The sequence below is a fragment of the Thunnus albacares genome, chromosome 15, assembly GCF_914725855.1.
Source record: "Thunnus albacares chromosome 15, fThuAlb1.1, whole genome shotgun sequence".
Classification (NCBI taxonomy): domain Eukaryota; kingdom Metazoa; phylum Chordata; class Actinopteri; order Scombriformes; family Scombridae; genus Thunnus; species Thunnus albacares.
In genome coordinates, this window is record NC_058120.1 from 10,231,907 (window position 1) to 10,245,502 (window position 13,596).

At 40.0% G+C, this 13,596-nt stretch overlaps 2 protein-coding genes across 2 annotated transcripts in view; both read left to right on the top strand.

Moving 5' to 3' along the window:
- qpct (glutaminyl-peptide cyclotransferase) overlaps positions 1 to 6,019 on the top strand; it is a 7,457-nt gene extending 1,438 nt beyond the window's left edge. The window contains exons 2-7 of the mRNA XM_044375855.1: positions 1,199 to 1,345; positions 1,444 to 1,725; positions 3,466 to 3,633; positions 4,603 to 4,702; positions 5,432 to 5,548; positions 5,645 to 6,019. Of these exons, the coding sequence (XP_044231790.1) occupies positions 1,199 to 1,345; positions 1,444 to 1,725; positions 3,466 to 3,633; positions 4,603 to 4,702; positions 5,432 to 5,548; positions 5,645 to 5,844 (1,014 nt within the window). The 3' untranslated portion in view covers positions 5,845 to 6,019. The remainder of the gene's footprint in view (positions 1 to 1,198; positions 1,346 to 1,443; positions 1,726 to 3,465; positions 3,634 to 4,602; positions 4,703 to 5,431; positions 5,549 to 5,644) is intronic.
- A 3,411-nt stretch (positions 6,020 to 9,430) lies between these two features.
- LOC122998145 (connector enhancer of kinase suppressor of ras 3-like) overlaps positions 9,431 to 13,596 on the top strand; it is a 49,780-nt gene continuing 45,614 nt past the window's right edge. Inside the window, exon 1 of the mRNA XM_044374813.1 lies at positions 9,431 to 9,686. Coding sequence (XP_044230748.1) covers positions 9,635 to 9,686 — 52 coding nt within the window. The 5' untranslated portion in view covers positions 9,431 to 9,634. The remainder of the gene's footprint in view (positions 9,687 to 13,596) is intronic.

The window sequence follows — 13,596 nt, forward strand, 5'->3', positions numbered from 1 at the left end:
ATGGGCCTGTTTTGATGTTTAATTGATTATATAAAAATTAAAAAATATTGCAGCCCTAATCCTAAATATAGATTTGATAAATACAAATTTTGATGATATCATCAATTAAGGACTAAACAGAGGGCCTATTGTTGGAGAAAATGGAGCAGTGTAAACCAGATGCAAACTGGCTTTGGTTGTGCTCTGACATTCACCATCAGCTCTTCCTGTCTTGCTCTGTCTTCCCTGTTGGTTCAGTTTGTTACCAGGACAACCGAGCTCCTCTGCAGGTTGAACTTTGAGACCAAATGAAAGAAGAGTCATTGGAGGATCAATATGTTTTTTTAACCTGTTTAGCATTTATAGAACAGACACTTTGGCTTGAATCCATGTCGTGTTCCATGAACTGCACAAACTGGCTGATCAGCTTTTTTATAATCATGTTTTTGGAAGTCTATCTCAAAGAGAGAGATGGAGAATGTGAAAAAGCATCCTTCACTTCTCTGCCTCTCTGCCTTACTTAAGTCTCTTGTTATCTGAAGCCATTTATTCAATGTCTATTCACACTGGTCTAATTGGCTCTTGTGTTTCTCTCTCAGGAGGCATTAGAGTGAACTTAACAGCTCATCTAAAAAAAATGCAGTGTTTGTTAGAGCATTTCCATAGGATCAAATTGCTGCTGTCTTATGTTAACATAGACTGTTATGCAGGTGATATTACAGTGTGTAACTGTAAATAATAATTCTTGAGATGTAATTTCTTCTCAGATGTCCCTAACATCTCCGAAACATTGATGTCCAAAATTCCACTTCCAGGTTGAACTTGATGAACATTTCCAGTAATACGAGATTGAACTCACTGTTGTAACAAGCTAACATCTGTTGCAATATGGCATCCTTGTTGTTGCTCAAGTTAAAGGCATCATACTAAGATTTCCCCTGCTCTTACTGAGACTTTGCTGATCTGATATTGGGTCATGGCAGACACTGAGTCAAATAGAAGTAAATATTGCTTAATAATCTGTATTTTCCATTCACAGTTTGCAACACTGCAGTGAATGACAGCAGATCACAGTGATCTGATGTCTACTATGTTAAATTACCTTGCAATAGCTTAATCTATCAGTCCCTATGTACATGCTTATTCCCTGCTTAAGTATTAAGTGAAAATGGTACTGTTTGTCATCTCTTTCTTGTGTGTTTCCTCTGATCCTGTTCAGCTCTATCACCGAGCTGTCACACTAACACCAGAGGAGATCCAGACCGCCCTGTCACACACTAACCTGGACCAGATGTGGCAAAGATACCTAAGGCCACTACTTGTTACCAGGTACCCGGGCTCTGCAGGCAGCCAAGCCGTGCAGCAGGTGAGTTATCATGGCTAGACACTGGTTCCAACATGTTGTTTCAGTAGGAAATACATCCAAATCACTCACTAACAAGTAATGTATGTGTGTATCTTCAGCATATTAAAACAACCCTCGGTTCCCTCGGGGCAGGCTGGGAAGTGACGGAGGATAGGTTTGTGTCACAGACACCCTATAGCCCCCTGCCCTTCACCAACCTGATCGCCACCCTCAACCCATCAGCCAAGCGCCGTCTGGTCCTGGCCTGTCATTACGACTCCAAGTACTACCCACCACAATGGCACGGGAGGGAGTTCCAAGGCGCCACTGATTCTGCTGTTCCCTGCGCCATGATGCTGGAGCTGGCACAAGCACTGGATGAAGAACTGAAAACTCAGAAGGTAGAGGGATAGCATGTGACTTAAAGCTAGGACATACAATAAGTTCAAAAGATATATCATGCATTACTGGTCTGTTTGTCTGTGAGCCTATGTGTAAAGTCATAAAGGGCTTTTTAATGATATTCAGGCATTTATTATGTTCTGCGGTTGTGGTTAGCAGTGACTTGGGTTGTGGCCATGAATCACAGGGAAGTCAAACAACAGTCTCCAATAGCCCTATAAGCTCTAGAAAAAAACAAGGCCAAACATACAAACAGATAAAACCTGTTCAAATAAACCTGTGAACATCACTGATTTTCACTCAAACTCATCATTTCAAGTCGAGTGACAAGTGTTGGAGTGAGTACTCAATCACCTGAGAGGAAAGAGGGTGAAATTAACAATACATTTTCATCAGTGCTGTGTGACAAACATTACAATAATTTTAAAGGATAAGGCTGGTGTTATTCTATATTTTTCTTCTGTCAACTAATATCATGAGAAGACCTAAACCAACAATGCGTTAATTTGTCTCTCAGTATGTTCCAACTACCCAGTCTGTGGCACTCTGAAGACATAAATCTTGAACAAAATGGGTCAGAAATACCATATCATTTTTTTAAAAGGCAGAGTAATTTCCTTAAACAGCGGAGTATCTTTGTTTTCAGCAAATATTGCTCAAATATGAGTAAATAATGCATTTGTTGGATTTTTTGCATTTTCAGATGCAGATTTATACACATGTAATACTGTAGTGAGTATTTATGGCAGCAGGACAGTGTATGTGGGATTGAATCAAATTAAACCACAGTGCCCAGGTCCATTGTAATGATGGTGCATGTCACCCAGTTCAATAGTGTGGCTCAGTTATTTGTTTTTATTAGTTTATGGACAACAACACAGGTCTATGACACAGAGGAGTAAGATTCAGTATATCAAGCTTGCGTTACACAGACAATATTATTATTAGGATCAATTAATTGTTGGTCGTTGTCTTTTCATACTGTTTGATGAAGAACAATATATAATTTTGCCAGCCTTATTATCCTTTAAATATTTTAATTTATTCAATCAATAAGAGGTTATTAGTTTTTCTAAATAGAAAAAATGTGTTTTGCTTTTTAGGTTTAAGTAAATTCTCAATATTTAATTATTTTTTCATATAAGATCATATATGAATTAGACAGAACAAGCCTCTGCAAATGTCTGCACTCAAACACAACAACATTTCAAATACAAAAGCAATAATTATTGGTTCTGTATGATAGGAATTAGCATACATTTCCCAGCAACACTGTTTAATTGTTTCACACACAAGTGAAGCATAAGGAGCGCACTTAGCATTCATGTAGCCTGCTCTTCTGCCCTTTCCCTGTTTCACAGTTGAGTTCAGACCCCTGTCTACTGGGCGGACAATGACAGTTCCAGTGACAGGAAGAGATCAACCAAGGGACATGTTTGTCAGACTCAGCTGTCTGTCACAAAGGTCACTGTGGGAATAGGAATCACACTGAATACAAATACATTTAACTGTCAGGGAGGAGGACATATAATCAATATCATAGCTGATTAATCACATAGGGGCATATTGTGTGTGTTACAAAAGCAGATACTACAAAAGGAAACCTCAGGCTGTTTTTGTGTCCCTGTAATCTCAAATCCACTAGGGGGCATCAAAACTGTGTAAATGCAAACTGGTGCTGTCTGTAACTGTCCAGTCTCTCCTTTTGTGTTTATCTACCACTGCTGTCTCCCATGTAGAGCTCCAGTCCTGATCTGACCCTACAGCTAATCTTCTTTGATGGAGAGGAAGCTCTTTTCCAGTGGACCTCTACAGACTCCCTGTATGGCTCTCGCCACCTCGCCCAGAAGATGGAGTCTACTCCACATCCCGCTGGAGCCACAGACACAAATCTACTGCACGGCATAGTACGTCAGAGCCCCGCTCAGACTTAACTGTCTAAACCAGTGGTTCTCAAACTTTTTCACATCAAGGACCCCAAAACTGACACAAGTTACACCACAGACCCTCATTTGATAAGATTTTGTCCCTGGGTCCCTCATCTAATAAGATGTTTGATGATTACAGAAAGTGTATGAAACCCATGAACAAATTGATCATACATTCTGTCATTGTATTACTTATGGATGGAATTATAGAGAAAATAAATTATTCCCCTTTTTGCTGGGGACCCCCTAGAACCCCCTCAAGGACCCCTGGGGTTTCCCAGATCCCACTTTGAGAACCACTGGTCTAAACCATCTGAGATTAGCATAATCACTTCATCACTCTCAAGATCATCTCTTTGTTAGCCCGCATCAATTTCAGTGCAATCTGCTTAGCTCTTATCTCCTCTTACACATACAGCCCACACAGGCAGGGAGGTGCAGTTGTATTTCGAAGAAGTCTCAAATCACAAAGCCACTCATTTTATCATATGGGAGGCTCAGAGGGGCTGATATCAAACATAATTTGTTAAACAGTCTATGATAAGGTGTCACATTAAATGGTATGTTTCTGTATCCTAGCTGTGGAGAGATGATGCAACTGTTTATCAAGAGATGGAGACATTCCTGTATGGACAGAGAAAGATAAAGCAGACAGTATCTTAAAGAACATAGTGTCTGTGAGTGTGTGTGCAGGGGCATTCACATGCGTGCACGTGAACAGATAGACGTGTGTGTTTTCTGAGTCTCGCAGAGATAGCGTGCACATATGATGTCAGTGCATTGCACCATGGAACACATGATGTCACCATCACACCTCAAAGTAGGGACTCTGAGGTTTGATCTTTATGAGAACGGGCTTCTTGTCATGGAGTTATCTTCAGGATGTGCAGAGAAAGTTTCTCAGAAGAGCTCACCAGCTTCGTTAACCCTTCTCTTTGTGTCTTCCAGGATCTGTTTGTGTTGTTGGACCTGATCGGGGCCCCTAGCCCACGCTTTGGGAACCAGTTCCCCAGCACAACACACTGGCTCTCCAGACTGCAGAACATTGGTGAATGATCAGATGTTGTTGTAGCTACTGTTGTATGTAGGTCTGCTTAAGATGTGCCACAAACATCTATAAGTCAACTATGAGTCATGTTAATCACTAGTCAAAATACATTAGTCATATTACAGATAGTCATCATCATATGTAGGCCAATGTGGCAACAGTTCTGACAATCAAATTATTGTAATCACATTTGTCACACTGTATCTTCTTTGCAACTCTTGCAATGTGGAGATTGTATTGTTTAGCCTAAATTGCTAATAGGGCATTAAAGGCTCTGAAAACCTATTTTATCAGTCAGCTTCTTACTACATGTAATAGGGTGTTGCATTAACGCACTATATTCTGCTAAAGTTTTGGTTATTTAATGTGACAGATATTGCGTTTTTTTGTTTTTGTTTTTTTGTCCTCACTTTTCCCATTGGTTATAAGTAGGGTGGGGCTCCTTTGAATAACTTCAGGATTTAGCAACATTTGAACCTAAATGTGACGATGTGTGATCTTTTCTTATGTTGCCAACACTGGCAATCAAATCAGATCAAACTACACCCACACAATCTTGAAGCAGATTAGCTGTTTTTGACTGTTAAACCCTCAATAAATATGATCTTATGGATGTCTTCTTTATCCAAACTTAAACTTGATTATGTCATAGAGAAAAAAATTAGAGGGGCTTTACAAGATTAACTCAACTGACAGATGCACTCTTTGTCCTTCCTCTTACATCCTCAGAAAAGCGTCTACACTCCATGAACCAGCTTGTGAATCATCCTAATGATGTGCAATATTTCTGGCCAGATCAACCTGTCGGCCACATTCAAGATGATCATATACCATTCCTAAACAGAGGTATACACAGCAAGTGACACTACTACCACAATTATGATTATATACTGTATATTGTGTTGCTTTGGTGGTGATCCTCATCCTTTGCCTCTCTGTTAGGAGTCCGTATCCTCCACCTGATCCCCTCCCCCTTCCCGTCCGTATGGCACACGTTTGATGACAATGAGCAGAACCTGGATCGCTCCACCATTCAGAACCTCAACAAGATCATGCAGCTCTTTGTTCTGGAGTACCTCAACGCCAGACCTGCCAACGCTTCAAAACCTTCCAACCCTTCAAACCCACAAAATGCCCCATAAAACCCCCAGCATTCCTTTCGACAACTTTCTTTCTTTTGATATTTCACCATAGAAAAGATCTTCAACTGTTATTTTATAAGAATACACTGCATTTACTCCTCTTTAAATACCAACAATATGGATTTGTTAACATAATAATTGAGATGTGAGGTTAAAATAAAAACCCTCAACTACACGGACAAGTACATTTTTTATTTGGAAATCTATATATAAGTCTATATTTTGGTTTATGTGAGTATGTGAAATGTATTTTCTTCCCTAATGGAGCCATAAGAGACTTGAAGACTACGTAGCTTCACCTTCCCTCCGAGCCTTAAGTCCCCAGCAACAAGATCACCACACAGGCTGTTCTGTGTGTTTTTTTTTACTACACTACTTTCTTTATATCAGCCTACACCCCTCACTTACACTGTGAGGAGTCATTAGTGTTAATACTAATGTTGATGATCTGGTCCACTTGCCTCTAAAAGGAAAGAAAAGAGTGTTAAAAATAATAATTGTCAACAATTCAAATACTGGGACATCTTAATAACTTTCATTATGAATTTCTAATTCCTTATAGTCCTGTATAACATTCAGAATCCCTGATGTTATGTTATGTGATAAACATATAGCCTACAATATGGCCACCCCCATGAATGCTGCCAAAACATATGGGGCAGGGTTTGTGGCGACACACATGAGACTGTGTCACATGCTGTGTGTTTTAGCTACAGACCAGGGTATGTGACATTTCCTATCCAAGAGTAAATCTGTTCGGTGTTTATAGAGCAAACCTGTCAAGGGCAGGAAGTGGGTTTGTTTGTGTTATAAAAACATCTTTAGCTCTTCATATCCTGTCATCTTAGATAGTGAAGTGGATAACTTCCTGTGCTGATGTTTCATGTGCCTGCCTTTGTTTATATGACATTATTAGCCCAATCTTAATGTAGATCCCAGAATAATACACAATGCCAAAACTGGACTTCCTGTATTTTGAGTCTGGAATAAATGTTGATTCGAAATACAACAGAGATCATGCAGAGTTTGCTTATCTTTACAAGTCTTTGTTTTAATGTTAGTATTTGGGGAGCTTGGGATGAAGCTTGGTTATGTAAGGTGACCTTTTGCATGAGGTAGTGTAAACTTTTTTCTGTAGTTCTAACCTAAAACAGCACAAATAGTCAAAACTGATCTTCCAGTATTGCATTTGTCGCTCATGTTTTTCCAGGCTAAAGCATCTTCCTTAGCAGACCAAATACCGCCTCAATCCCTCCGCCTCACCTCAACAACAATCCCATGATTCACTTAATCCTATCAGGGAGGACCTCCCCTGAATTCCACACTATCCAAATCCCCTTCAATCCACCCCACTCCCATGAGAACTGAGCATGGCTCTGACTCCCCCGTTCACTATCAGATATGTTGTTTGTAGTGCATGGCAACAATGTACACTACAAGCATATACAGCATTTTGTCTAGAAGGATATTAGAGGCATAATTGACTGAAAGGCCATTAGTCACCCAAGGCTGCAATATGTTGTATAGTCTCCACCCAAACTCCATATTTGTACCTTATACTGTGCTAATAACACCCATCCTCATTATATTCATTCTTGTTTTTGTTCTGCAGGTTTTAACTTGAGAAAAATGTCTTCCTATAAAAGCTTTCCGCAGGCATCCTACCTGTCAGTCATCGCCAAAGTTACTCTCAGAGATAGCGCAGGGAGATAATTTTGATTAACTTTAATCTAAAGAAAAGACTCTTATTCACAACAGGTCTTAGTTTAGTCTAACTGGTAGGGACGCCAGCAAGTCCAAACAAGGAAAAGAAAAGAAGCAGAACAAATAGCACTGTATTGTGGCTTCCAGTATTTTTTCTTTCTTTTTTTTGCTTGACAGCAAATTGATGTGTACCCCTGTTTAATCTGCAGATGATTACAGTGCAGAGTATACAACAGCTTCCAGCTGTACAGTAGTGGTGTGATGGGAAGGGCTGGGAATCTCCCATGCAAGGTGTGTTTCAGATTTAGGAAACAATGAACCTGTAAAGGTTACTCTCTATCAGGAACCATGTTTAACAAACAGTACTTAAATAGTTAACAAATCTTCCTAATAACTAAACATGGAAAAAAAGATGTAATACTTCCAATGTGTAAAATATCCTTACAGTAAAGGAACCTTGACTTTCTAAACTGAAGAAGGTTATTTTCTTATTATTCATATACTCCCTGAGCATCATTTTAATACAGATTCTACTTAATGTGTTTTCCATGATTTCTAATCTTTTGCATAGTAGCCACCTGTTGCAACACAGTAAACACACTGCACACCAGTTGCTTCCACCAGTCCCAGGACCAGGACCAAGACCAAAGAAATAAGCTGAAAATAGTTTAATGCTGTTTATTCAAATGCTTGAATTCTTTATGGGCCTACATCATATATTGTCACAGTCAGGGAAAAACAATCCAAAAGGATTTCAAGGGGTTTCTTTGAAGTTTACTCCTGAAAACAATTTTGTTTTTCTTCTTGTCTTTTTGTCTAGTTATATTAATTTAAAAATTAACACAATAACATCTTTTAACTGGGTTGCTCAGGTAATTGTGAATTGACTCTCCACTGTAGCTGGGGCAACCATCAGACTCATTTATAGCTTTTTATTATACAGTTTCATTGTATCATTGGATTGGGGGCATTTTCTAAATTAGTAAATGAGATTGTACACAATGTGAAGGATTATTGTGTATAGCAGTTTTGGGGGGACTGTAGAGCAGCCCACTACTACATAGCTTGCAAAGAAGCAAGTTACCAACAGAGAGCAGTGGTGAGTCACATTCAGTTTAGTGAAAACAGAACCTGCTGATTTTGCTGTTTTTCATACATGGTATTATAACTTAGTGACTGCACATATGATTTTTATCAAACAAATGAATTCATGTCATGTCAGTAGGGCATTACCATATGACTCATCAGATAGACGAAAAAAGGTTTAACACACACTTCACAAATTGCACTGATTTCCAACTATGGAGCATTGTTTAATTTTTGATACTTTAAGTAGGCCTATCGTGTGTAATCGTGTGTATCATGAAATTAGCTTTTGTCTTTTTCAGGAGCAACCACATATCAAGTGGGCAACACACTCACTGATATTTACACGCCTCCAGTTTCAAATGAGGGCGGTGAACACAGAAGCTACCTACATCATACGCGACGTTCACTGCACCTCGTAAAGCTCCCAATTTCATGTCCCACAAATGCACTGAACACACTGTTCACTGCTTTTAATCAGAACTAATGATACATTTAGTTGTTGCGAAATCAATCAAAAAGACTAACTCTGACAAATGAGGCAATTTATCATGTTATAAATTGGTTGCGTGAAGCTTAAACACAGGCTCTATGAACAAACTTAATAGGCTATAGGACCATTATTATTCCAGTATAATATTAATAACATCAAAACGACAGACCTTGTTGCCATTCTACCAGGATCTGAAGAACAAGCAGCCTCTGGTCTTGCTTGGTCGTTATTTTTGCGATCGTATTGTTATAATTCCCAGTATCCCAGCTGTACATGAATGCAACATAGATCCCAGACCGGGCGCTGAGGAGCTGTAGGGGATTTCAGTCCAGCCTCCAGTCATGCAAGTACAGAGTGGTTCAGTGAGTGAACACAAACAGACGGACAGCACTGAGCTGTTGTGAAGAATGTGATAGCAAAGAGGCTTTATATTTTTTACACATTTCTTGAATCACCGGCGCCAAATTTTGGCGTATTTTGGTCACTGACATTGTGTTGAAAGAAGCCATGGAGCCGATAACAAAGTGGACACCAAAGCAAGTTGTCGACTGGATGAAAGGTACGTGTGGAGTACTTAATGAATTACGTTAATGTAGTGTTTTTGACGGACACTGTAGAAACACTCCTGTGTCTTTACTCGCTTCTCTGTCTCAACCTTTAATGCGCTCCTCAGTTATCTCCAGCTGGTTTCGTAGAAACTGCTCCTGTGTGACAACATACCTCGAAGCTTAACAATGGGACTGCATTTTCTTTCACTCTCACTCACAGATGCTATCCAGTTGAGCCATTAACGCCACAGTCAGCTGTGTTATCTTTTCTTTGATACGACTCTTAAATTGCTGCTAATTGCTGTCATTTTATGTGTGCTAATTTGTTACTTTTTGCTACTTTGTGGCGCTCTGAATGACAAGTGTTGGCTGACTTTCGCGCTGTTGGAAGAGAGATAATTTATTCAGTCTCAGTTACACTGGTTTCTAAACTCCTGTGTCAGAAATACCAAAGCTAATATCACTTTAAACCGCAAGCTCCTATATGACAGTTTTGCTTCAGGGTCTCCCAATCTAAAACCAATATTGCTGACTGACTGAAGTAGTAAGGAATGACATTGAACACACAACTGAAGTCATGAATGCACTCGCTCAGTCTACTCATTGTTTTTAATTAAGTAATGCTGACAGTCATTACTCATTACCGTGGACCTCAGTTTTGAAATCACTGTTCTGCTTTCATTAACCGGCTCCTTTTGAAGAAGTCAGAAGTGTTTGAATCCCATAAATCAGTTTCAGTCAGACTTGTTTTTTTAGAGCTTTTTAGGACTACTTTATCATGTCAGGATTAGGGCACTAAGTAAAAGCAACATACCTTTTTCAGATGCTCAGTGGAATGCTGGCTATGGTAAATGACAGCATTACTCTTTGAACCTGTGTTCAGTCACAGCTTAGGTATTTCTAGTGAGAGACACCAAATGGCATGTGAAGTATGGATGGAAATAGTCACACTGCTACCATTCCAAACATAGAGGGAGGCAGAAAAGTGTGTGTATATTCTACTGCAAAAGAACTAATGAGCTGTTTATATGGCCAGCGATAAGACAAAGCTGTCTCTCATAGCTTTACAGTTGAGGACATTTTGAAACATCCCAAAACAAAGCATAAGTGACTTCATTATTAATCCCATAATTTGTATCTCAGGGCACGCACTTGCGTCATTATTTGGAGCTATGATAGTGTTGTAGCGCAGCAACTGCTGATTGAGGCATGCCTGCCTGTGCTCATCTATAGTTGGGAGCTAAAGGGGATTGTGGAGGGGTTAGTTTCAGTGTGTCCAGTGAAAAGAGCCTGGCCCCAGCACGCATGGATGGAGGATTAGTTGTCTACACAGGCCCCATTGCTGTCAGTCTCATGAAAATCTGACTCAGCGATTGTCTCTGTTGGTCTTAACCATCGGATTTGCAGACTCCTACAAAGATGGCTGTAGTGAACAAACTGAAATGACAGCAAGCCATTCATGGGAATATTTCACATATCCCTTTCATACACAAACCCAGTGCATGAACATGCTATGTTGAACACAGGGGTCGACTTGCAGTGGACCTTTCTGACCAAATACCAGGTCTTCCTATCATTGTTGTCATTTTTGCACCTTAATCAAAAGTGGTCACTGCTGTGTTGTCTTTAGATTGTAGTTTCAACAAAGTGGATGATGCAGCTTTGCAAAACCAGCCAAAAAATCTAGCTTCCCTCATTGTGGTGTAGCAAGACTGATATCTTGAGGTGAAATTTTATCCTAAAATTGATCGTTAACAGGGTATATTTTCTTTATTTGGTAAACTCACTAAAGTAAAGTATGTGTTTGTGCTCCACGGTCATGTTTAACATCTTTTGTGTTCAGAAAAAGCAGTGTTACTTAGAGAGAGACACAAGTCTATGTCTATGAAAATGAAAAGACCTTGTGTTGTCCTCAGTGACCGCTGTACAGTAGACAGCCACAAAAGAGCATGTAACCACTGGTTTGTTGTTTGACTGAAGAATAACTTGTGTAATCCCTTCATACTGAAGACAAGCGCCAACACACACAAGTAAAATCCTTGACGAAAGCAGGGTCACGGCCTCGTGTTGACCCACTCACACCGATGGCAAACACGGGTGTTTCCAGAGCTGTTGCGCCTGTGTGAAAGACGTAATATTAAACCCCCAAGAAAGCACTGTCTGTAGATCTGTGCTCTCATTTGCCTCAGGTTGTTTTCCTCAGTAGGACAGGGACTGTTTTGTGTATTGAGGCAGTTGTTAATCACTTGCATTGTTCAAGGAGATCAAGCGGCGGTTGGTGGATGTTTATTGCCAGTGAAAGGGCATTTGGTTCTTTCGATTTAAACACTGTTGTTTTTGTGTTTGGGGACTGGAAATGCCCTGAAGTGCATTTTCCTCACCACAAGCTCTGATCTTCCAGCTGGACCTGTGGTGTCCTGTGTTTGCTATGCCATATGTCATGTGTGGGACTCCCTACCCCGGGGATGTTATTCACCTCTCTAATGGCAGTATAGATGGTACAGCACGATATTTTTTTAATCAATTAATGAAATACATGTATGGTTTTGCTTTGACACTGTTTGAGTTAAATGAAGTGCAGGTTTAGATGAGGTTGGATTTGAAGAAGTAACACTTATACAATGACCCACATACCCATGTTCACAAAGTCAAAAGTTTGTATCCTGCCAGTCATTTTCCAAATATAGTCCTAAATGAATCCACATGGGCAAAGCTTCATCTGAGAAGGGTTGGCACTGCTCAGGGAATGTTAAGCTCAAACTTAGCTGAATAGTTTTTCATTTACCAAACATACTTTCTATTTTTTACTCTCCCCTTGTACACATCTTGGTTACTGGGAGTAAGACGTCCAAGTTTTTAACAAGACATCCCAAACATGCAAACCTGCACAGCTACTGTCTGACTATATGGCTTTTATCCAATGCTGTAACAAGTTCAGACTGTGGCTGAACATGCAACTCTATAGATCAGCACACATTGGATGACCTCCAGCATTTTCTATGCTTAAATACTGACTAATCAAATTTCAAAGCTCCGTATCTGGAGATGGATTTAGCCGTGATAATTTTAGTGATGGGTTTATTTTGAGCAAGAGGTCTCTATTAGCCCAGCTGATCTAGTGGCCTACATCTATCTCACACCTCTCTCAGACCAAATAGCCACACGTCTATACAAGGCCTGACTCCATTAGCGTATCGGTGATGTGTATGGAACTACAGATTCAGATGTGTGTGAACATTGTCTGTAACCAGAAGTCTGATATGAATGGTCAACTGCAGGTTCAACACAGTGGATGGAAAACGAATGTCATGTGGATGGAAAACATAAGAGTATATTAGCATAGGTGTGTGTGTATCCTGCCTCTCAAATAACACCAAGGTTCCAGTAAGGTAATTAGCTTGTCAGAGAGGTGACAAACATGTGCTGAATGCGCTTTTGTCTTTGACCAAGTGTGTGCTTGGAAAAGTAACAGGAGTCTGCACATGCTGAATGACTTCACTGATGGGTACCTTCAGCAGTCTTATCTGTAGAGATGATACTGAGGTGTGGGCAATGATGGCCCCATGATCCTTATCTGGCTGAAACAGAGACTTCCTAAACTGGAGTGTGAACAGACATTGTGCAGACACCTCACCCTTATTAAGGCATCCGCTGCCTCTGTTTTAGTGCTGGCTCTATCAGACAAGTGGAGTTCTATGTTTGGATAGCCTCCACAGACATCATTTATCCATTTTAGCAAGCCTCATACTGTAGACTGTGTGTATACGCATCATGACAAGTGTTCACAATTTAATAGTAGCGGATGTCCTTATGCCCTTCTAGTGGCCTCAATCATACAAGGAACTTAACAATGTAACAAGGTTAAATAATTTATTCATTTGAAAGTCATTCTTCCCATGACATCCCGTAAAGTTAAAATGC